The sequence below is a fragment of the Mustela erminea genome, chromosome X (genome assembly GCF_009829155.1).
Source record: "Mustela erminea isolate mMusErm1 chromosome X, mMusErm1.Pri, whole genome shotgun sequence".
Lineage (NCBI taxonomy): Eukaryota > Metazoa > Chordata > Mammalia > Carnivora > Mustelidae > Mustela > Mustela erminea.
Genome location: NC_045635.1, coordinates 70,550,815 through 70,575,679, shown reverse-complemented (window position 1 = coordinate 70,575,679; position 24,865 = coordinate 70,550,815). Strand labels below are relative to the sequence as shown.

The 24,865-nt window shown below is 40.7% G+C and overlaps 2 protein-coding genes across 5 annotated transcripts in view; both read left to right on the top strand.

Annotated features, from left to right (window-relative positions):
* The window catches only part of RPS6KA6 (ribosomal protein S6 kinase A6), a 191,515-nt gene extending 180,223 nt beyond the window's left edge, over window positions 1-11,292 (top strand). For all 4 annotated transcript variants that reach the window (XM_032330486.1, XM_032330487.1, XM_032330485.1 and 1 more), the window contains 2 exons: window positions 9,188-9,328; window positions 10,988-11,292. In XM_032330486.1, coding sequence (XP_032186377.1) covers window positions 9,188-9,328; window positions 10,988-11,113 — 267 coding nt within the window. In that variant the 3' untranslated portion in view covers window positions 11,114-11,292. The remainder of the gene's footprint in view (window positions 1-9,187; window positions 9,329-10,987) is intronic.
* A 7,285-nt stretch (window positions 11,293-18,577) lies between these two features.
* Window positions 18,578-23,773, top strand: LOC116582292. Its single transcript, XM_032329707.1, has 2 exons — window positions 18,578-21,367; window positions 23,206-23,773. Exons 1-2 carry the CDS (start codon window positions 21,180-21,182, stop codon window positions 23,771-23,773), a joined length of 756 nt encoding a protein of 251 aa, XP_032185598.1. The 5' UTR covers window positions 18,578-21,179.
* Window positions 23,774-24,865: the final 1,092 nt, after the last annotated feature.

Below are 24,865 nucleotides of genomic sequence, written 5' to 3'. Positions count from 1 at the left end.
GCTTTCTTGTTTCCTTTTTCTTTTTTTTTTTGAGATTTTTTTTTCTTACTGTAGGCATTCATTGCTATAAACTTTCCTTCTTAGACCTGTTTTTGCTGCATTCCTTAAGTTTTGGCATATTTCATTTCTGTCTTGGTTTATTTTAATTTACCACTTGATCTTTTTCTTTGACCCTTTGGTTGTTCAGGAGTTCTGTTGTCTTGTTATTTGATTTTTTTTAAAAAGATTTTTACTTATTTATTTGACAGAGAGAGAGTACAAGTAGGCAGAGCAGCAGGTGGAGGGAGAAGAAGCAGGCTCTCCTCCAGCAGGGAACCTGATGTGGGGCTTGATCCCAGGACCCTGGGATCTTGACACGAGCCGAAGGCAGCCGCTTAACGAACTGAGCCACATAGGCGCCCAGATTTTTTTTTTTCTGACAAGAAATATTCTATCATTCTGATCTCTTTTTTCACTATATGTAACTTTTTTTTTTTAAATCTCGATTTGCTTTTAAAGTTTTCTCTGCCTTGGATTTTGAGAAACAAGGTTTGGTGTCCTTGATATAATTTTCTTTATTTTTCTTGTACTTGGGCCTCACTGAGCTTTTTAGATCTCTGGGCTTATGGTTTTTGTAAAATTTGGAAATTTTGGAAATATTGTTCTTTCACATAGTTTTTCTTCCTTTCTTTCCTTTTGGGACATCTATTGCATTTATGTATTATGCTGCTTGAAGTTATCTCACAGCTCTTTTTTTTGTTTGTTTTATGCTGAGTTCCTTTTTGATAGTATCTATTGCTATGTCTTTACCAGTCTTTTTGCCTATCATATCAAATTTTCATTCATTTTATTTTTTTGTCTCACATTTTAGCTCTTATCTCTAGAAATTTGATTTGTGGCTTTTTATATCTTCTATGGCTCTATTTTTTAATATATGGAATGGAGTTATAATAACTGTTTTACTGTCCTTATCTGCTAATTCTAACATATGTATCAATTATGGGCCAATTTTGATTGGTTGGTTTCTTCTCATATGTTATTTTTCTTCTCTTTTGTATGCCTGACAATTTTTGATAAGAAGTCAGACATAGTGAATTTTACCTTAATGCATGCTGGACACTTTTGTATTCTTATACAGATTCTTCAGCTTTATTCTGGGGCACAATTAAGTTAGGTGAAACAATTTGATAATTTGGGCTCTCCCTTTTAATCTTTCTTAGGCAGGACCAGAGCAGTGTTTAGAGCTACACAGTACTCAGGCAAGTTACTTCCAAGTACTCTACCAAATACTCCATGAATTAGGAGATTTTTCCAGTCTGGCTTGTGAGAAATGGTAATATTGTCAGCCCTGATGAGTTCTGATTTCCCTCTAATCCTTTCAAATAGTTTTTCCCACAGATGTTGGTTTATCAATAATCTGCTGAATAATTGAAGAAAATCCTCTACAGGTCTCTGTAGTATTTTCTCTGCTCCTTTCACCACTCTAGTAGTCCATCCTGCTAACTCTGCCTTGGTCTTCCCTGACTCTTAATTCTGTCTCGATCACTCAAGGAAGCTACCAGGCACTACCTGCGTTTCTCTTACCTATACAAAAGCCTGAAAACACTCAAGGTAGTAAGTTTGGGCAATCATAAGGCTTACTTGATCTGTTTCCCATCTCTTAGGGATCACTTCTCTGTGTTGCTTAATATCTGATCTCTGAAAAACTGTTGTTTCCTATATTTTATGGGGTGCGTGTGTGTGCGTGGTGTGTGTATGTGTGTATGTTGGGGAGTGTTGTTTCAAACAGGTGGGTGAATCCAGCCTCTAGTATTCTATTTTGACTAGAGGTAGAAGTCCTTGGACTATTGAGTTTTTTTTTTCTCTTTGAAATAGTATATGTAATTTTTTTTAATTTTTAATTTTTTATAAACATATACTTTTATCTCCAGGGGTACAGGTCTGTGAATCACCAGGTTTACACACTTCACAGCACTCACCAAAGCACATACCTTCCCCAATGTCCATAATCCCACCCTCTTCTCCCAACCCAACTCCCCTCAGCAACCCTCAGTTTGTTTTGTGAGATTAAGAGTCACTTATGGTTTGGCTCCCTCCCAATTCCATCTTGTTTCATTGATTCTTCTTCTACCCACTTAAGCCCCCATGTTGCATCACCACTTCCTCATAACAGGGAGATCATATGATAGTTGTCTTTCTCCGCTTGACTTATTTTGCTAAGCATGATACGCTCTAGTTCCATCCATGTTGTCGCAAATGGCAATATTTCATTTCTTTTGATGGCTGCATAGTATTCCATTGTGTATATATACCACATCTTCTTGATCCATTCATCTGTTGATGGACATCTAGGTTCTTTCCATAGTTCGGCTATTCTGGACATTGCTGCTATAAACATTCGGGTGTATGTGTCCCTTTGGATCACTACGTTTGTATCTTTAGGGTAAATACCCAGTAGTGCAATTGCTGGGTCATAGGGCAGTTATATTTTCAACATTTTGAGGAACCTCCATGCTGTTTTCCAGAATGGCTGCACCAGCTTGCATTCCCACCAGCAGTGTAAGAGGGTTCCCCTTTCTCCGCACCCTCACCAGCATCTGTCATTTCCTGACTTGTTGATTTTAGCCATTCTGACTGGTGTGAGGTGATATCTCATTGTGGTTTTGATTTGTATTTCCCTGATGCCCAGTGATGTGGAGCACTTTTTCATGTGTCTGTTGGCCATCTGGATGTCTTCTTTGCAGAAATGTCTGTTCATGTCCTCTGCCCATTTCTTGATTGGATTATTTGTTCTTTGGGTGTTGAGTTTGCTAAGTTCTTTATAGATTTTGGACACTAGTCCTTTATCTGATATGTCGTTTGCAAATATCTTCTCCCATTCTGTCAGTTGTCTTTTGATTTTGTTAACTGTTTCCTTTGCTGTGCAAAAGCTTTTGATCTTGATGAAATCCCAATAGTTCATTTTTGCCCTTGCTTCCCTTGCCTTTGGCGTTGTTCCTAGGAAGATGTTGCTGCGGCTGAGGTCGAAGAGGTTGCTGCCTGTGTTCTCCTCAAGGATTTTGATGGATTCCTTTCGCACATTGAGGTCCTTCATCCATTTTGAGTCTATTTTTGTGTGTGGTATAAGGAAATGGTCCAATTTCATTTTTCTGCATGTGGCTGTCCAATTTTCCCAGCACCATTTATTGAAGAGGCTGTCTTTTTGCCATTGGACATTCTTTCCTGCTTTGTCGAAGATTAGTTGACTGTAGAGTTGAGGGTCTATTTCTGGGCTCTCTATTCTGTTCCATTGATCTATGTGTCTGTTTTTGTGCCAGTACCATGCTGTCTTGATGATGACAGCTTTGTAATAGAGCTTGAAGTCCGGAATTGTGATGCCACCAACTTGGGCTTTCTTTTTCAATATCCCTTTGGCTACTCGAGGTCTTTTCTGGTTCCATATAAATGTTAGAATTATTTGTTCCATTTCTTTGAAAAAGATAGATGGTACTTTCATAGGAATTGCATTAAATGTGTAGATTGCTTTAGGTAGCATAGACATTTTCACAATATTTATTCTTCCAATCCAGGAGCATGGAACATTTTTCCATTTCTTTGTGTCTTCCTCAATTTCTTTCATGAGTACTTTATAGTTTTCTGAGTATAGATTCTGTGCCTCTTTGGTTAGGTTTATTCCTAGGTATCTTATGGTTTTGGGTGCAATTGTAAATGGGATTGACTCCTTAATTTCTCTTTCTTCTGTCTTGTTGTTGGTGTACAGAAATGCAACTGATTTCTGTGCATTGATTTTATATCCTGGCACTTTACTGAATTCCTGTACAAGTTCTAGCAGTTTTGGAGTGGAGTCTTTTGGGTTTTCCACATATAGTACTGTATCATCTACGAAGAGTGAGAGTTTGACTTCTTCTTTGCCGATTTGGATGCCTTTAATTTCCTTTTGTTGTCTGATTGCTGAGGCTAGGACCTCTAGTACTATGTTGAATAGCAGTGGTGATAATGGACATCTCTGCCGTGTTCCTGACCTTAGTGGAAAAGCTTTCACTTTTTCTCCATTGAGAATGATATTTGCGGTGGGTTTTTCATAGATGGCTTTGATGATATTGAGGTATGTGCCCTCTATCCCTACACTTTGAAGAGTTTTGATCAGGAAGGGATGCTGTACTTTGTCAAATGCTTTTTCAGCATCTATTGAGAGTATCATATGGTTCTTGTTCTTTCTTTTATTGATGTGTTGTATCACATTGACTGATTTGCGGATGTTGAACCAACCTTGCAGCCCTGGAATAAATCCCAATTGGTCGTGGTGAATAATCCTTTTAATGTACTGTTGAATCCTATTGGCTAGTATTTTGGTGAGAATTTTTGCATCTGTGTTCATCAAGGATATTGGTCTATAGCTCTCTTTTTTGATGGGATCCTTGTCTGGTTTTGGGATCAAGGTGATGCTGGCCTCATAGAATGAGTTTGGAAGTTTTCCTTCCATTTCAATTTTTTGGAACAGTTTCAGGAGAATAGGAATTAGTTCTTTAAATGTTTGGTAGAATTCCCCCGGGAAGCCGTCTGGCCCTGGACTTTTGTTTGTTTGGAGATTTTTAATGACTGTTTCAATCTCCTTACTGGTTATGGGTCTGTTCAGGCTTTCTATTTCTTCCTGGTTCAGTTGTGGTAGTTTATATGTTTCTAGGAATGCATCCATTTCTTCCAGATTGTCAAATTTGTTGGCGTAGAGTTGCTCATAGTATGTTCTTATAATAGTTTGTATTTCTTTGGTGTTAGTTGTGATCGCTCCTCTTTCATTCACCATTTTATTTATTTGGGTCCTTTCTCTTCTCTTTTTGATAAGTCAGGCCAGGGGTTTATCAATTTTATTAATTCTTTCAAAGAACCAGCTCCTAGTTTCGTTGATTTGTTCTATTGTTTTTTTGGTTTCTATTTCATTGATTTATGCTCTGATCTTTATGACTTCTCTTCTCCTGCTGGGCTTAGGGTTTCTTTCTTGTTCTTTCTCCAGCTCCTTTAGGTGTAGGGTTAGGTTGTGTAGCTGAGACCTTTCTTGTTTCTTGAGAAAGGCTTGTACCGCTATATATTTTCCTCTCAGGACTGCCTTTGTTGTGTCCCACAGATTTTGAACTGTTGTATTTTCATTATCATTTGTTTCCATGATTTTTTTCAATTCTTCTTTAACTTCCCGGTTGACCCATTCATTCTTTAGAAGAATGCTGTTTAGTCTCCGTGTATTTAGGTTCTTTCCAAACTTCCTTTTGTGGTTGAGTTCTAGCTTTAGAGCATTGTGGTCTGAAAATATGCAGGGAATGATCCCAATCTTTTGATACCGGTTGAGTCCTGATTTAGGACCGAGGATGTGATCTATTCTAGAGAATGTTCCATGTGCACTAGAGAAGAATGTGTATTCTGTTGCTTTGGGATGAAATGTTCTGAATATATCTGTGATGTCCATCTGGTCCAGTGTGTCGTTTAAGGCCTTTATTTCCTTGCTGATCTTTTGCTTGGATGATCTGTCCATTTCAGTGAGGGGAGTGTTAAAGTCCCCTACTATTATTGTATTATTGTTGATGTGTTTCTTTGATTTTGTTATTAATTGGTTTATAGAGTTGGCTGCTCCCACGTTGGGGGCATAGATATTTAAAATTTTTAGATCTTCTTGTTGGACAGAACCTTTGAGTATGATATAGTGTCCTTCCTCATCTCTTATTATAGACTTTGGCTTAAAATCTAATTGATCGGATATAAGGATTGCCACTCCTGCTTTCTTCTGATGTCCATTAGCATGGTAAATTCTTTTCCACCCCCTCACTTTAAATCTGGAGGTGTCTTCGGGCTTAAAATGAGTTTCTTGGAGGCAACATATAGATTGGTTTTGTTTTTTTTATCCATTCTGATACCCTGTGTCTTTTGACAGGGGCATTTAGCCCATTAACATTCAGGGTAACTATTGAGAGATATGAATTTAGTGCCATTGTATTGCCTGTAAGGTGACTGTTACTGTATATGGTCTCTGTTCCTTTCTGATCTACCACTTGTAGGCTCTCTCTTTGCTTAGAGGACCCCTTTCAATATTTCCTGTAGAGCTGGTTTGGTGTTTGCAAATTCTTTCAGTTTTTGTTTGTCCTGGAAGCTTTTAATCTCTCCTTCTATTTTCAATGATAGCCTAGCTGGATATAGTATTCTTGGCTGCATGTTTTTCTCGTTTAGTGCTCTGAAAATATCATGCCAGCTCTTTCTGGCCTGCCAGGTCTCTGTGGATAAGTCAGCTGCCAATCTAATATTTTTACCATTGTATGTTACAGACTTCTTTTCCCGGGCTGCTTTCAGGATTTTCTCTTTGTCACTGAGAATTGTAAATTTTACTATTAGGTGACAGGGTGTGTGCCTATTCTTACTGATTTTGAGGGGCGTTCTCTGAACCTCCTGAATTTTGATGCTCGTTCCCTTTGCCATATTGGGGAAATTCTCCCCAATAATTCTCTCCAGTATACCTTCTGCTCCCCTCTCTCTTTCTTCTTCTTCTGGAATCCCAATTATTCTAATGTTGTTTCATCTTATGGTGTCACTTATCTCTCAAATTCTCCCCTCGTGGTCCAGTAGCTGTTTGTCCCTCTTTTGCTCAGCTTCTTTATTCTCTGTCATTTGCTCTTCTATATCACTAATTCTTTCTTCTGACTCATTTATCCTAGCAGTGAGAGCCTCCATTTTTTATTGCACCTCATTAATAGCTTTTTTGATTTCAACTTGGTTAGATTTTAGTTCTTTTATTTCTCCAGAAAGGGCTTTTATATCTCCTGAGAGGGTTTCTCTAATATCTTCCATGCCTTTTTTGAGCCCGGCTAGAACCTTGAGAATTGTCATTCTGAACTCTAGATCTGACATATTACCAATGTCTGTATTGATTAAGGTCCTAGCCTTTGGTATTGCCTCTTGTTCTTTTTTTTTGTGGTGAATTTTAAAGTCTTGTCATTTTGTCCAGATAAGAGTATATGAAGTAGCAAGTAAAATACTAAAAGGGTGGCAACAACCCCAGGAAAATATGCTTTAACCAAATCAGAAGAGATCCCAAATTGTGAGGGGGGAGAAAGGGGATAAAAAGAGGTTCAAAAAGGAAGAAAGAAAAAGAAAAGAAAAGAATTTAAAAAAAGATAATGAATAAAGAAAAATATAAATATATATATATATATATATATATATATATATATATATATTAGATAAACTAGTTTAAAAATGTTAAAAAAAGAATAGGGTAAAAGTTAAAAAAAAATTTTACCAGAAGGCGAGGAAAAAAAAATGAAAAAGAAAAAAATTAAATTAACTGCAAGACTAAAAAAATCACAGGGAGAAAGCTCTGAGTTCCGTGCTTTGCTTTCTCCTCGTCTGGAATTCTGCTGCTCCTCTTGGTATTGAAACCGCACTCCCTGGTAGGTGAACTTGGTCTTGGCTGGATTTCTTGTTGATCTTCTGGGGGAGGGGTCTGGTGTAGTGATTCTCAAGTGTCTTTGCCCCAGGCGGAATTGCACCACCCTTACCAGGGTCCGGGCTGAGTAATCCGCTCGGGTTTGCTTTCAGGAGCTTTTGTTCCCTGAGCGCTTTCCGTAGAGTTCCGGAGGACAGGAATACAAATGGCGGCCTCCTGGTCTCCGGCCCGGAGGACCCTAGAGCCTGGTGCTCCACTCCTCAGTGCGCCCTCAGAGAACAGTGCCCAGTTAATCCCGTCTGCCTGACCTCCGGCTGCGCTCTGAGCTCACCGAGCCTGTGGCTGGTTCAAGGTAACACGGAGCTGTGAGCTTACTGTTGGCTCTGTCTCTGTAGCCGGTTTTCCCGTTCCAATACCCGCAAGCTCTGCGACACTCAGACACCCCCGATCCTTCTGTGACCCTGCGGGACCTGAGGCCACGCTGACCCCACATGGGCTTCGCCCCGGTTTAGCCTCTGGAGCGATGTCCCTCACTGGAACAGACTTTTAAAAGTCCTTATTTTGTGCTCTGTTGCTCTGCCGCTTGCCGGGAGCCAGCCCCTCCCCCCGGGGTCTATCTTCCCGTCGCTTTGGATTCAGGTCTCCGCCAGTCCTACCTTTCAGAAAGTGGTTGTTTTTCTGTTTCCAGAATTGTTGTTCTTCTCTTCGATCTGCCGATGGATTTGCAGGTGTTTGCAATCTTTAGATAAGCTATCTGGCTGATCTCCGGCTAGCTGAAGTAGTCTCAGCCTGCTACTTCTCCACCATCTTGACTCCTCCCCCGACTATTGAGATTTTATCATTTTTTATGAATATCAGTTAGGTCTGTTTTATTGAAGTAATTCAATGTTGTTTTCTAAGTTACTTCCCCATTCATTTTTTTTTTATATTTGTCCTTTTTCCAGTAGGTTTTTTTATTGTTTTATTCTCCTACATAATTTGATTATTCTTCAATTTCTGATGTTACTACATAGAGTCTTTAGTGTCACTGCTTATGCTGTTGATGAAACGTTCACAAATGATGACGTTTTTTTAGATGATGCTTGTTAAGGAGAGTTTATTTTTCCTTTTTCTAAAAGATGCTTGGTAGAGATAGTTTCTATTTAAAATTGTGTTTTATTATCAAGTTGTATTATACTTACAGCTTGTTATCGTAAGAGATAAAGTAAGTATATTTACAGTTAGTCTGCAAGAAACTTATGATACTCTGACCACTAGAATGCTAGCAGTCAGCTGCCAACCTTAGATTTATGTTTGCTCTTTTTAGTGTTTTATACCTAAACCCTCAGCTATTGAGTGTATTAATAACATGGGACCTTCCCTTCTATGTTGTATGAGGCTATACATACCTGTGTATTTTAGGGCCTAGCTTACCAGCAAAGATCAATGCCTCTCTTCTCCTCGACTATTCAGCACATTCCAGGATAACCCTTGCTACTTTACATTTTCTTCCTCCCTCACTAACCACATTCCAGTTCCACAGATTTGGTATCTTCTGATTTAGAAATGACAGCTAAGAGTTTACCATATATCGAAACTCTGTTTGAAGATTCTGACAGAATTGATTCTTTACTATGCAAAGTATAAGTGTGGTTTTCCCTTCGTGTACATCAAACAAAACAGATCACAAAGCTACTGATGCTTACATATATCAAGAAAATGTGAAATAATATATTTTACTAAAACCTTTGCTGGCATATGGTTTCATATATGTCTATATATGTATTTTTCATTTTAATTTAGGATTTGCTCTCCCATATGCTACATATGGACCCACATCAGCGGTACACTACAGAACAAGTATTAAAACACTCGTGGATAACCCACAGAAACCGCTTGCTGAATGATCAGCCAAATAGAAATGATACATCAGATGTCATTAAGGTAAAACAAACATACTTTTATGCATCTCCTAAATACTTAATAAAGCCTGCATGCCATTCACTGACACACATATAATTACCTTAAATACTTTTATTTTTCAAAGATATATTCATAGATTTGTTTTTATTTTTGTTTTTAGATAACCATCATGGATTTTTTTTTTAAGATTTTATTTATATAGATGACAGAGATCACAAGTAGGTAGAGAGGCTGGCAGGGGCAGGGGTGGAAGCAGGCTCCCTGCTGAGCAGAGAGCCCAATGCTGGACTCAATCCCAGCACCCTGAGATCATGACCTGAGCTGAAGGCAGAAGGCTTTAACCCACTGAGTCACCCAGGCACCCCCACCATGGATTCTTGTTACTCTTCTTCTCTACCTATTGCCTTTCTCTTGATAAATAAAAAAATTTTTATTGTATTTGACTTGCTCTTGAGACAATGGGACTAGAAGTGTACTAAGTGCAAGTTTCATATGGAAAGAAAATATTGTTATTGGTTCCTAAATTAATAACCGTTGGCACAGGTTTCCATATTTATAGACATTGAACCTTTTTAAGATTTTAGTATTTTATGCATTTATCTGTTGATACATACTTAGGTTCTTTCCCTGTCTTGGCTGTTATGAATAAGGCTGCACTGAAAAGGGGAGGACAGAGATCTCTTTGAGGATAAATGACTAGTGCTGGACATATATACAGTGGGATACTATTCAACTTTAAAAAAGGAGATCCTGCCATTTGCAACACCATGGATGGCCCTGGAAGACATGGAAAATGAAATAAGCCAGACACAGAAAGAAAAAAAATAAATATATAATCTCTCTTAAATGTGGAATTTTTAAAAAGTCAAATATATAAAAGCAGACAGTAGAAGAGTGGTTACCAGAGGCAGGGAAGAGGGAAAAATGGGGATATATTGGTCAAAGTTCAAAGTTGTAGTTATATAGGATGAATAAGTATAGGTATCTAATGTGCAGCATGATGACAATAGTTAATAATACTGTATTAAATACTGGAAATTTGACAGAGTAGATTTCACATGCTTTTATCACAAAAAATGAAAACTATGTAAGGAGAAGATATGTTAGTTGACTATAATAATCACTGGACTATGTATATGTACATCACATTATGTTCCATGTCTTAAGTATAAAAACTTCTATTAAAAATAAAATTCTTAAAATGTTTAAAACAAATTATATGCATGATGAAAGACTGACAAAAAGAATACATTTTAATGTTTTAAAAATATGTAAGAAGTATAATCACTGAAATAAAAAAAATATACAAGTAAGCAGGTAGTAATTCATGAAGGGAACATTAATGCATAGATAAAGTATATGCAGTCATTTTCCTCAGAAATAAAGTTGTATTCTAGTTAAATCTCTCATGATATAATATGGAATTTGGGGGCACCTGGGTGACTCAGTTGTTAAGCGTCTGCCTTCGGCTCAGGTCCTGATCCCAGGGTCCTGGGATGGAGCCCCACATCGGGCTCCCTGCTCTGCGGGAAGCCTACTTCTCCCTCTCCCACTCCCCCTGCTTGTGTTCCTCTTGACTATTTCCGTCAAATAAATAAAATCTTTATAAACAAATAGTAATATGGAATTTTTTACATCCAAATATTGTTATTCAATTTGTCTTATTTCTCATTATTTTAGGGAGCAGTGGTCACCACATATTCTGCCCTGACTCACAAGACCTTTCAACCAATCCTTGAGCCTGTTGCTGCTTCAAACTTAGCTCAACGACGGAGCATGAAAAAACGAACATCAACTGGCCTGTAAGATTTCTAGTTGTTCCTCAGCCATCCTGGATAAAGTAAAAATTAACTGTGGCTTTTTTTCCTAATCTTATATCAAAAGCATCATATTCTGCTACATAACTTGAATATTCTGTTTAAACCTCCTCTTTTAGGGAGATGAGATTAAAAAAAAAAAAAAAAAACACAGGTCCACAGTAGTCATACAGTATTGTTTTGTAGTAGTGCCCAAGTGTTTAAGTATATAATTGGTGTCTACAAAGTCTAACAATTTTTCTGCACACTAACTTGTAAAGTTCCTTTCAAATAAAGTTACTTTGTTAGTTTTCTGGTCTCATAAAATAATGATTTGGGGAATAATTACCAATAATCAGGATGCAAATATAATAGCATAATGCCAAGCAATGCCAATTATTTTTTAACACCAGAGCCTGAAGAATGGGCTTTTTTAAAAAGAAAAACAAACAAGAAATGTATTTTAGAAGCTTGTTATTGTGTACAACCAAAGGACTACATTCATTTGTGCTAATATATAAACTCCTGATATTGTTGGTGCCAAAGTTTTTACAGAATTAATTCACAAATTATGTGTGCAGACAGACCTGTATATTGCCCATAAATGTCCTTATCTAGAAATAGTGGTTTCCATAAGTCCTCTGTAAATATGACATCTAAGGGAATTGTAGTGCAATTGAAGAATTTTTTAGACAAAGGCTTTATGTTGGTGTTGTAATCTACTAAGTGGGTTATAGTTAAGCCTTTGAAAATAAAATACATGTGTTGCTACTACCTTCATGACACATGGGCTGGGTTTCGAGTTAATCAGTTGGATTTACTCATCTGTCCCTTTTATAATACACTACACTGTTGTTTTTTGGACTTCCAAAATTGAATTACAATATAGCATATTAATTTACCTTGAATCCTATGGCAATATAGTTTAAACTTTATTGTAGTGGAATTAGCACACATGATACAGCAAAATGCATTTCAGTAAAGTTTAGACAATGCTACAAAGAGATAAACTGACATTTTGAAAAGGAAGCAATATTAATGATTAACACAAAATCTAAACACATTTTTAATCGTATTTATAAAAAAAGTCTGACAGATTCACTCTTGTTATTAAATTTATGATTCAGAACCACTGGGTAATATATATTGTTTTCTCTAAATGATGGAATTTTAAAGAATCTTTTCATGTTGTTGAAGAAAATACCATTACTACTACTATTACTACTACTACTGACAGAAATTCATGAATGTAAACTGGAGGATATTACAGTTTTGTTTAGCGAATATAAGTGAACTATTTGTATGTGCTAAATGTACTATCTGCTGTGTGTTTTATTTTGTTTGATTCAGAGAGAAAGTTAGTTACTGAGCACTGAAGTATACAATTCAGGCTAGAAAACTTGTAACTTCAGTGTTCAATAAAGAAACTATACATATTCTCTTCAAAATGTAAGTGATATATATTACATGTACAAAAATCTGTTTATTGAGTGTGATGTATAAAAGTATATACCCTCAATTTGAAATGTCTTCTTGCAATAATTGAAAGACATTAAAAAAACATCTAATGCCACATGGAAACAGTACTTAGAAATCGACTGGTATCATATCTTGTGGATTTTTATTTCCCAGTTTGGCCTTTTCTTTCCTCATTTTGCTTTATTACTAGAAGTACTTGCATGTCACAATTTGTGTCCATATCATCTGACTTACTTTCCTCTTGTCATCTTGTTTGTGATGTTATGCTTCTTCTTATCAGAATTAATATGACAAACTAAGAGGTATGATTTTGGTGTTGAACTTTTCAGAACAGAGATACTATTTCCATGTAAGCTTTTCTAGTAATAGCATTAGGGTAAGTGAAATTGGAAAGTGAAAAATTATCACAAAATAACTTTCAGTCTTTCCATAATCAGTAGTTTTTAAAAATAGCTGATCTTACGTAATGTTTCAGTGAGGTTACTGAAGGGTAATATCATACAGTTCATTCATGAAAGGAACACTGAATTAAGCAACGAACAACTTGATTCTTCATTGCTCAGTGAGGACTGACAAATTATAAAAGACACAGATATGCTCATGTATTTTCCCAGTAACTGCATAAACCATTTCTGCTGGAAAGCTCAAAGTAGGTTAAAAACAGTCATAGGGACAACCCTATTGTAAGGAAGTCTTCAAACCATATACCCTCATTTTGTAGAAGGAATCCATGTGGGATGCCTCATCATGTCCGTTTTGGCTAGAGCAAAAAATGCAGATATGAATGGGAGCTTTTTGGGTGGGGCTTCTATAAATGCTTAACCACTGGAACAAATCCTTTCTATAAAATTTGAAGATATTATTGTTTTTAATGGATTCATAAATAATTAATTTGCATTGCTTTTCTTTCTAGTTGATGGTTCTTGCTAGTATTTAATGATAGCACAATTTGGAGTTTTTATTGTTCTGGAAGGAAGAGGATATTATATTTTTTTTTTCCTCAAAGGGAAAGCACCGGCTTTGCCCAGATAGACTAATACTAAATTTATTATCCTAAAGCACATATTATCATGAATAAATGCAGGAAACCATTGGTAAGATAATTAAGATGTAGGGGTGGTGATTTTGTGGAGGAAAATTATTTCAGTTATTTCATGAAAATCAACCTTGAGCCTATTTTGTTAGACCCAGAAATGCCTAAGCTTTAATTTTTGTAATTTGTTGCCATTGGTAATTACAAATGGTAAAACATTTTGATAGACCCCTGGTTAACCCAAAGGGATTTCTTATGTGTAGGCAACCCACAAACTTAAGAACAGATGCTTGGTGTTTCCAACATCTCCTCACCAGAGCATCATGTTAAGATAGTACTGTCCGTAGAAAGTTACTCATACTGATTGAATAGTATTTTCCTGATAGTATGAGGCCCTTCATATATGAAAAAAGAAGACTTCTTAACTTGGCCTTAAGATCAACTAGAAAGTTTAGGATTTAAACTAGGCAAAGTGTGTCTGTGGCATTCTGTGTATTCTCTTTACCTGGCTTTCCAGTCCCCACATGCTGTCCTACTTGTGGACCTCAGAGAGGACTCCATGATTAAAGCTTAGTCCAGAAGGATTCTCTGCTCCAAAGCACCTCACACCCTTCCCCTTCCTCAAATCAGAACTTCCATTCTCACAGAGCAGCTGTATTCAGCTAAAAGGATAAAAAGGAGAGTGATCTCATTTAAGTTCTCCCTTTTTTTTTTTGTCAGTAGCTAATAAATAATTGGCATTTTTCAAGGAAGATGTCCATTGATCTAATGAATTTCCACTTGCTGGATTTTTAGGCAATCTAACCAGACAAGAACAACTCTATCAGTTATTATCAGGGAAAATATTTCTGGACAAGGAATTTATGCAGTATGCCCCAGGATCAGATTATCTCATAAACTGCTGCGTTGGTGCACTGCTTCATCCTTTCTACTCCTCGATATACTTTTTTTCCTCCAAGAAACTTCCAAGCTCTTTAATCACAATGAACTTATGTGATAGAATGGTGTGCAGGGAGATAGTTGTCAAGTGCGTATTTGTCTGCATTCTTATTCCTCTTAGTACGTAGCCTGTAATGTAAGGAATCTCCAGCTCTACCAGGCTCTCTTCCTCTATTCCTATCGTCCTGCTATACAAGAACATGGAGCAGCTGAATGCAAGCCACCAGTGGAGTCCAAGTCTGCAGACCCTCTGTCTACATTTCAGGACACAGAGAGCCTCGATCCTCCCACATGAATGCAAGCCGTATTCACTCAACTGCAGTTAAACTCCTTTAGAACAGTTTCTTAGATTTCAAAACTTACTAGGTATGTTTGGTGTGTATCTCAATACAATGATTGCTGAAATTAGCACCACTCAGGAGTGTGCTGTCCACCCTCCTGTCCAGAGTGCAGGCCACTGATGGTGATTACTCACATGTCAGTTACACTTACAGATACACTGTTCCTGGTTTTATTCATAACAATACAGTGAAGTCATCTGAATAAAATGATAATGCTTGATCACCTCAAATTCAGTTTAGTTGCTAATACTTGAATGTATGTTAGTCCTAAATTTTAAGGATAAGTTTCTTTGAAATGTGAAGAAAAATACAAAGGGAAAGTATTTTGAAAATACAGAAATTCAAGTTTGTTTGCATATATTCCACAAATTATGTACCTTTTGATCAACCGGCAAGAAATCTTAGCTAAATGCTTATAAATAAGCATCTCTGTGACTGGCAAGGTAGGATATGTTCTATATTCACATTTCTAAACCTAGGACAATAGGACTTCTTTGGATTACTGTTTAGCTTTCATACTATTTAATTATGTGCACTAATTTACTCTTCAAAGGGTATTAAACATCTAATTTTATGTAGAACATTTCCTAGAGAACATACTAAGTGCATTAGTTTATTAATAAATTGTCATAATGTGACCAAATGGATTTATTTGCTTTTTTCTTTACTAACAAACTAGTGTTACTCAGATCACATTTGAGTTCTCTTTTCAAATTCACTCTGAAATTGATACCACTAATAGCAAAAAATGTAAGTTTGTCTTTTAGTATAATAAAATCATTTGTAACATCACAAAAGCATTCTAGCAAAAAAAAAATCCATTCTAAAAATTATATAAGAAAACTTAATTATCCAAATGCCAGCATGGTTTGGAAATGAGAATTTATTTTGCATTAAATTCCACAGTACAAAAAAAGAGAGAATGTGGTTTTTCTGTATTTGATTAAATAAAAAAACAAAACAGCAAGTACTTTTGGTAGTTGTGAGTTATATAAGGTTTATGCGGAAAGAATAAAGTTTGGGGCTATCGTTAACAATAAAAAATTGCCTTGCCAGCACTTCCCATATACTTTGGGATTCCTAAATTTAATTTCTGATATAGAAAACGTATTTACTGGCATTTTATTACAATTCTCAAGGCAGAAATTGTGTTAAATGGAAATTGTGTGTACTTAAAAACTTAAAAGTTGCAATTAAAAAAAAAAAGGTCCCAGTTGTTCAGATAACTGTATTTTCTTTCTCTGGCTACAATTATGGAATTTATACCATCATTTATTTTATAAATGTTTTATTTAAAGCACTATTTCTTTTGACATTATCGTTTTCATTGTACTTTTTTCCCTGTAAGACCAAACCTCGTAGTGCATTTTACAGTGTTTCTTTCCCTCACAGTGCTGCTAAAGAAATGGCTCTCATTTTGAACTTACAACATGCCAAAGATGACATAGAAATTATATTTATTTTTGTTCTTGTTAAAACTCTGTGAGCAACATTTATCACAATATCATGTTAAATTACTGGCATTCTCTGGGCACTAAATAAAAAGGCTGCAACTTTCTAACATTTTACAGTTTACCTTGCTTGATCATTTATAGATGTAAAACTGTGTGCTTTTATAAACACATACAGCTATTCGCAGGTTTCATTAAAAGCTGTTAAATATTGTTTAGGAGCCAATTGTAGAAGTTTTTCAAGATATTTGTTTATGAATTTGCCTTGATATTTCCTGAACTGTAATATTTCCCACTTTAGTATTATTCTTCTCATGTTTCTATAAGGCAAGGTAATTTGTGAAAATGACGATGAAAACTTACAATATTTGTAGGACTTATCAGGAGAATACATTTCTCTGCAAGTTAGTTGAGGTGACAACCTTTTCTACAGTACAACAAATTAAAACCTTAGTCTCTGGGTATTGGAAAAATTACTTGATACTTGGTATCAAGTAGAATAACAAATTCTTCCCCCCCAAAAGTCATACATTTCTAGGCCATGTTAGGTTGTACCAGCTATGCATACATATATAGAAATGATTTTGTATGAGGTTCAAAATGCTTTTGGACCCCCCTGGCAATCAAAATCTCTGTACCACTTATATTTTTCTAAATTTCTTAAAGGTAGGCAGGATAGACCCTAGGGCAGCTTTGGGAAGTCTGCAATAATGGCTTTCCCATTGGCCACCTCCTTTGCATCTATATTCTGCTTTTGCTTCTTTCATCCCTCCCATCCCTCCAGCCCCTTAGTAAAATATCTGATAACCACATATACATCGTTATACTTTAAGCAGCTTATTCTTCCTAAAATATTACGTTTTTCTGCATTCTCCTTTTAAGCATTAGCTACCAAGATTTAAAAAAAAAAATGTGATTTCTGGTCTGTGCGGCCCTGAAATAATTCAGACTTACCAGGCTAAAGCTTATTTAATCTTCTTAAGTTGATCTGGAGAGTACCTTAAGGAGTAGAATAAGCAGACCACATTTTGTTTCTCCCATGATTCAGAAGCAGACCACATTTTGTTTCTCCCATGATTCCCCAGTGTCCTTCTATTTTCTTGGAGACACTGAAAATGTTAGAAGAGCTCATTTTCAATGGCTTTTCTAAACTGTGCCTATAGCCTTGAGAGGTCTCCACCCTTTAAACCCTGTGCCCTTGGCTACTAGAAGTATCTTCATAGGGACTCCAATCTGTATACACATGGCCAGAGTCGGCCCTGCCCTTCCCCTCCCTCCCCTTACTTTATTTCCTTTCCTTTCTTGCCTCCCTTTCTTCCTTTCTCCCTTCCGTCCTTCCTTTCTCTTTCTTTTATTCCTTCCTTCCTTCCTTTCTTTCATTCTTCTCTCTTTCCTTCTTTTTCCTTTCTTCCATTCATCCTTCCATCCTTCCTTCCTTTCCCCTCCCTTCCTTCCCCTCCCCTACCTTTTATTTATTTCCTTTCTTTCATTACCTTTCTTTATTTCCTCTCCTGAGAATTGGCCAGCATTCTGCAGCAATTCCGGCCACACTCATGCCCCTTTTGACGATGCTTTCCAGCTAGTTGCCTGTTGCGACCTTCCAGGAACTCCAGCCAGGGACTCAGGGCTCTTCCAAGGGCCCCAGCTGAGGGGAGCTTTAAGGGGCCAGAGTGGAGGGAGGGACTCCTGCAGAAGATCACTCTCCCTATTGGTGGCCTGACAGGGCACAAAAGGTGGGTGTAACTTCCAGGGGGCATGCAGCTTTCTTCCACTCTGAGGGTTCCACACAGCTCCAAGTAACACAGTTAATATGTGGGTTGTAAGCAGACTTCTGGGGTTTAGCTTCGGGGATCCCGCTCTGAACGGCAAGGGGTACAGGTCACTGGGGACAGAAGCCTGAGAACCCAACCTAGGTTTTGGGTTAGGGCCTAGGGGTGATGAAGTTCTAGAACATAGGTGAGGTTCAGAGGGTAAGGTCTGGAGCAGATGACCAATTCTTGAGACATCTTTGGTGCAAAATGGTGGTTTATTAAAGCATGGGGACAGGACCCGTGGGCAGAAAGAGCTGCTGCCCTAATATCCTGAGGAGTGGCTTATTATATACACAGGAGTTGGGTAGGTGAGGACAAAGGGGGTGTTCAGAAGGGCTGTCATGGTAAAGAAGACTGTCAGGATACTGGAGGCCTGGTTATTGTCAAGCCAAGGCTGCTTTTCCCTCTAACGAGGCACTAACTTGAAGACAGTTGAGAGTTTCCTGGTTGGAATGTCACATTCCTCCTATCACACATCCTTGTCAATGAGCTTTAGGTTTAGAAGAAATTTAACTTTATTTACATTTCCTTCCCCCTCAGCCCCCTTCAGTTTTATGAAGGGGAGGGCGATGTTAGGGCTTTAGGAACTGAGTTACTTGTCTCTGGAAGTTAGGCTATTGATAAGATAGCTTCTTTGTTGTAAATCACTAGGACATTTGTAAACCAAGGGAGACTCCTGTCCTGCAGGATCGTGATCTCTACAAGTTAACTATTTGTTTTTCTTTTAGGGCAGCCAGGAGTGCCTGAGGGATGTCACACATGTTACTGAGGTGTCGGGGTGAGAGGGGGTGTAAGGCGCCAGCTTTTGCTTTGTTCTCAGCCAGGCTTTTGCTCCCTCATCAGGGGCATGGCAGCACCTATCTGCCCAAACTGAGGTGGGTTCCCTAGGGGGCTGATTTGAGGGCAGGGGTCAGGGAGTGCATCAGACACTCAGATCAGATGGCTGTCAAACAGCCACTGAAACTGGAAGTGGCCTCAGGGGGTATGCAGGGTTCTCCCCCTGAGAGGGTTCTGCGCTGCTCCAAAGGGCAGTTTCCTCCTGGGTGGCAATCGGAGTCCTGTGGTATGCAGCAGAGGTCCCCAGTCTGGTGGGCATGGGGGCCAGGCTTCTGAGGACAGAAGCCTGTATCCCATCCTAGGGTTAGGGTTAGGGCCTAAGGACATGGCAGGCCCAATCTGCCAGCACTTAGTCTCTCTGGGGCTCATGTTCGAGGGGGGGCAGGTGGCATGTCAGAACCAGGGTTCATGGCCTGGGGTGCCACCCAATGTTGGGGTGACCTTAGGGGGGTGCAGGTTTCTCCGGCTCAAAGGGTTGTGTGCAGCTCCAAATGGGACAGTTTCATCCAGGGTGGCAGACAGACTCCTGGCCTGTGGCTCAGAGGTTCCCAATCAGGAGGGCTTGGGGCCAGGACTCTGGGGACAGAAGCCTGATAACCCAGCCTAGGGTTAGAGTTAGGTCCAAGGGGCATGGCAGAGCAGATATGCATGCATTGAGACCAGCACCCCAGAAGGCTGAATGGAGGGAGTGCTTGGCCACTCGTGGGCCTGGCTTTTAGACCACTTTTCAAGCACGGCTCCGACCACCACCACTCAAGACCTCAAGCTAGTTCCTAGAGGATCTGCTGAAAGCCTGGGCAGGCAGAAGGGAGTTGGCTGGGTTTCCAACCAATTCTCACCAGGTTTCTGCCCAAATCAAGATCTATTTGAGGGACATGTGGCTCCTGTAAAGGCCCCACCTGAGGGGAGCTTTCTGAGGGCAGAGATGACAGTAGACTCTGGCTGACCATCACTCTCCATGTTGCTGGCCTGTTGGTGCTCCGAAGGTGGGGATGGCCTCTGGGGAAAGGGGGGTGTCATACAACCGTTTCCGGCTCTCAGTGTTCTGTGCAGCACCAAATGGGACAGTTTCTATGTGGGTGATAAGCAGACCTCTGGGGATTCGCTTTGGGGTCCGCACTCCAAAGGCCAAATGGGACACGCCCTAGAAATAAAAGCCTGAGAACCCAAACTGGGTTTCCACTAAGGGCCTAAGGGCATGCCAGCATCAATCTATAGATACTGAGGTGTTATACACTGTGGGGCTGAGTTGAGCTTCAGAAAATTGGCCAGACCCACCCGGCCAACTCCCTTCCAGCCCCCGGGCATTCAGCGGAGCCCCCTGGGCCTGCCTCGAAGTCCCAAGTGGTCACAATCTTAGCTCTGCAAGAAAGCGCTATAAAACCAGGCACACGCGAGGCCAATTCCTGCCTCTTCAAAACCTTAAGGTGTGCTGGTCTCAATGCAGGCAGATCAAGCCTGCCATGAGCCTAGGCCCTGCCCTAATCCTAGGTTACATAATCAGGCTTCCATCCCAGAGGCCTGACCTCCAAATCCTCCAGATTGGGGACCAGTGAGTCACACCACAGGACTCTCCTTGCCACCCAGAACGAAACTGTGCCTTTTGGAGCTGCGCACAACCCTCACAGCTAGAGAAAGCTGCATGCAGCCCCCAGAGGCCACCCACACCTTCGTCGCCCCAGCAAGCCACCGACATGGAGAGCGACAGTCAGCCAGAGTCCCTCCCACACCTCTGACCTCAGAAAACTCCCCTCAGATGGGACCCTCAGGGAACCACGTGTTCCTGACCCCAGTTCCCCTGTGGTGGCAACACACGCCTAGCCAGAAACAGGTCTGTACAGGGGGCACCAGTGTGGCCCAAATCTTGGCACATCACCTGCCAATTCTCACGAGCTTTTGAAAGGCCTGGACAAACCTCACCCCACCCGAAACTTCTTTACGCCCAAAAGTGTTATCAACCAGCTACTTCTGCTTCTGTAAAAGTGCTTGCTCAACATGCGGGCTAACTAGCTACTTTCGCTTCTGTTCAAATGCTTGCTTAATGCGCGCGTGGGCTCCCAACACCAATCAACCAACACCAGGTATGATATTTTTAACTTGTTTGTACCCCACCCAAAAACTTGGTTGTACCTGCTTATAAAAACCCTGCACTTACTCTGCTCGGGACCTCTCAGCATCACCGGCAATGAGTGCGCGGAGGTCTGGGTTTGAACTCGTAATAAACGACCCTTGCTGCTTGGCTTTGACTTGCGTCTCTGGTGGTCTTTTAAGGTGGGCGTACAACGCATCCGGCATTATATTTGGGGGCTATCCTGGGATACCCCCCTTCAGGACCACCAGACAACCGGTCAACAGGTCGTCGGGAGCCGATCGGTAAGAGAGCCCCCTTTGTCTCTACATTTTGTCTTTCGTGAGTCTTGTTCCTGTGTTCTGTTTTTGCATTCTGTCTTCCCTGCGTTTTGTATCTGGGTTCGAGTCCCAGACTGAGGACTGGCAAATACGCCCTGGCGGACGCGCTATAGGGCTGCCAGTGGGCCGACGAAGACATCCCTCGTTGCCCATCAGGGGTCTCTCAGGGATTGTGGGTTAGAGTCCCACCCCAAAGGGCCCATCAGGGGTCTCTCAGGGATCATGGGTTAGAGTCCTACCCCAAAGGGCCCATCAGGGGTCTCTCAGGGATCGTGGGTTAGAGTCCCACCCCAGGGAGACCATCGGAGGTGTGAACTATGATAAATGCTATCGTGTCTGTAGATGTTCGACCCGTTTGATTCTGAAGAGTACTTGACTGTGTGAATGTGTCTGTACGGCTCCACCGCTTCGGCTACGGAGTCTGAGTGGCCTGCACCCTGTGTCTCGCGGAGCATCATATGGCATAATGGTCATCTACTCCACGGAATAGCCTGGTTCGGGGATTATAGGGATAGACCTTAGCTAAGATGCTCCTAAGATCCTGTGAGGGACACGAGCAGGACAGCATCTGAAAGATCCTCCTCTCCTTGTCTGCAACAACCAGGAGGGGGAGCAGCGGCGCCGCCACCTCCTCCTCCTGGCTAGATGGGAGGGAAACCCAGAAAGGACAAAGTTTTCTTAGATTAATTGATCTGCTGTTAAGAAAATGTAAATGGTTTTCTCTTTGCCTGCCCAGAAAACCCAGTTTCTATGTTTTGTTTTATCAGGTGTTTAACATCCCTAATTATATTTAGGCATGTGTTTTAAAACCTTCTAAGGTTTTAGCAATTGTTGACAAGATTTAGACCAATGATAAACCTTGGGTTAGATTTGGGTAAATGCTGTAGCTACTCTAAAGGTTCAATCAGTACATTTACTAGAGTTCAGTGTTTTCTTAAGAGTCATCACTTGATTTTAACCACATGTATTCTGAGTTTTGTCGTTTGTAATTGTTTTGATTCTCTTGAAAGACGAGTTCCGCCTTAAAGGAAATTCATATGGGAAGAATTTCGGGACAAATACAGGTCTTTGATATGTTAAATCATGGGAACTAAAATGGGTAAAAATTTACAAAAGTAAAAGCTGCATTCGGACTAAATCAGAATTAGTAACATGGGACTAAATGAACTAAAAGATTATAGTGTTGTGTCTCTTAATGTTTTGTCTGGTTCTCCAATGTTTGCTCCTCCAGACTAGGGAAACTTTTTCCTAAGTTATCTGTAACTTATAGAGATGTAAAAGTGCTCATTTGTAAATGAATCAAGGCATTCAACTTTTCTCTCTATCTAAACCCTCTGAAGCCAAAAGGTCTCAGTAAGTATTCTTTCTTCCTTGGCAATCAGTCATTTGCATAAGTTCAATAAGAATCTGTTCTTGTTGTAACAGAACCAGCAGGCAGGACGAGGGGGCGCATCCACACCTCCCCGATTCCACCATTGCGCTACCCCTGAGGGAAACAGGACCCCCTGATGACACTGGTAACCCTAGACTCCAGTATTGGCCTTTTTCCACTATGATCTGTATAATTGGAAAGCTCAAAATGCCCGCTTCTCTAATAACCCCCGAGACTTAATTGCCCTTTTGGACAGTGTAACGTTCACCCATCCGCCCACCTGGGACGACTGTCAGCAACTTCTCCGGATCCTGTTCACCATGGAGGAACGAGAAAGAATCCAGGTGGAAGCCAGAAGGCTGGTCCCAGGAGATGATGGCCAGCCCACTGTCAACCCTAACCTGATTAACGGGGCTTTTCCTCTCACCAGACCCCAACAGGATGGCTGGGACTACAACGCGGCAGAAGGTAGGGGACGACTGCTCATTTATCGCCAGACTCTAATGGCGGGGCTCCGGGCTGCTGCTCACAAGCCCACTAATTTGGCCAAGGTATATGCACTAATGCAAGGTAAGACAGAGAGTCCAGCTCCATTTCTAGAAAGGTTGATGGAAGCCTTTAGACAGTTTACCCCCATGGACTCTGAAGCTCCTGAGAATCAGGCAGCAGTGGTTATGTCCTTTGTGAACCAGGCAGCCCCAGACATTAAGAAAAAATTACAGAAATTAGAGGACTTAGAAGGGAAACAGATCCAGGATCTACTTAGGATTGCCCAGAAGGTTTTTAACAATAGAGAGGCACCGGGAGAAAGGCAGTTAAAGGCCATGGAAAAGATGACTAAAGTCTTGGCGGCAGTAGTACAGCAGGACAGCACCCCCATGCGCAAAGGCGGATCCCCTCCACACCTCTTATGGCGGGACTTAGAGCCGGGGCATAGCCAAGGGGATCTTGACCCAACACCTGGGTCTATGGCGACGGCCAGTAGCTTACCTGTCTAAGAAGCTGGATTCAGTAACAGCGGATGGCCATCGTGCCTCCGGATGATAGCAGCTACTGCCTTGATGGTAAAGGAACTATGAGACAGGAGCTACGGGTTACTACCCCACATGCCATCGAGGGCGTCCTCAAGCAGCCACCTGACCGCTGGCTCAGCAATGCCAGACTCACTCACTATCAGGGACTGTTGCTTAACCCTCTCAGAAGTATTTTCATGCCACCAACCACCCTTAATCCCGTGTCACTTCTGCCCGACCCCAACCTGGGCGCACCGCTCCATGACTGCACCGAGATTTTGGCCCAAATGCATGGAGTGAGAGAAGATTTGAAGGACCAGCCACTGCCGGATGCAGACATCGTGTGGTTTACTGATGGCAGCAGCTTAGTCCATCAAGGACAAAGGTACGCAGGGGCCGCGGTGACATCTGAAACAGAAGTTATTTGGGCGGAGGCATTGCCTCCGGGCACCTCAGCACAGAGGGCTGAGTTAATCGCCCTGACCCAGGCCCTAAAGTTGAGGCAGGACCTCCGGATGACTGTATACACGGACAAACGATATGCCTTTGCCATGGCCCACTTTCATGGAGCAATTTACAGAGAGAGGGGGTTGCTCACCGCGGAAGGGAAAGACATTAAAAACAGGGACGAAATTTTGGCCCTGCTAACAGCCATCTAGGCTCCCAAGAAGCTAGCCATAGTACACTGCCCCGGCCATCAAAAACCAAATGATCCGGTCTCCCAGGGAAACAACTTTGCTGACCAAACTGCTCTCCAGATAGCCCACAGGACCATTCCAGTGTTGCCAATACAGCTGCCCTACCCAGGGCCCCGAGAACTGCCACCTCACCCCGAGTACTCTGAGGAGGACATCACCTGGATGAGTAAACTCAAGTCAAAGATGGTTGGTGGCGGGACTCTAAAGGCAATATCATCCTCCCCGAGGTCTTGGGACAGGCAGTCTTAGAGCGGATTCATCACACGACCCATTTGGGCTCCAGAAGGCTCCAGAACACTTGCCCACATCCCGCTGTGATCGGATCCCGAGAAAGGGGAACCCTGCCGGGGGCCTACTGGGAGATAGATTTTACAGAGGT

What these genes read in the sequence shown, in the direction of transcription:
- LOC116582292 (XM_032329707.1), top strand. Translation starts at nt 21,180, where the DNA reads ATGAGTGCGCGGAGGTCTGGGTTTGAACTCGTAATAAACGACCCTTGC. An exon ending in AGGTCGTCGGGAGCCGATCG is followed by an intron (nt 21,368 to 23,205) that starts GTAAGAGAGCCC and finishes TCCTCTCACCAG; the next exon opens with ACCCCAACAGGATGGCTGGG.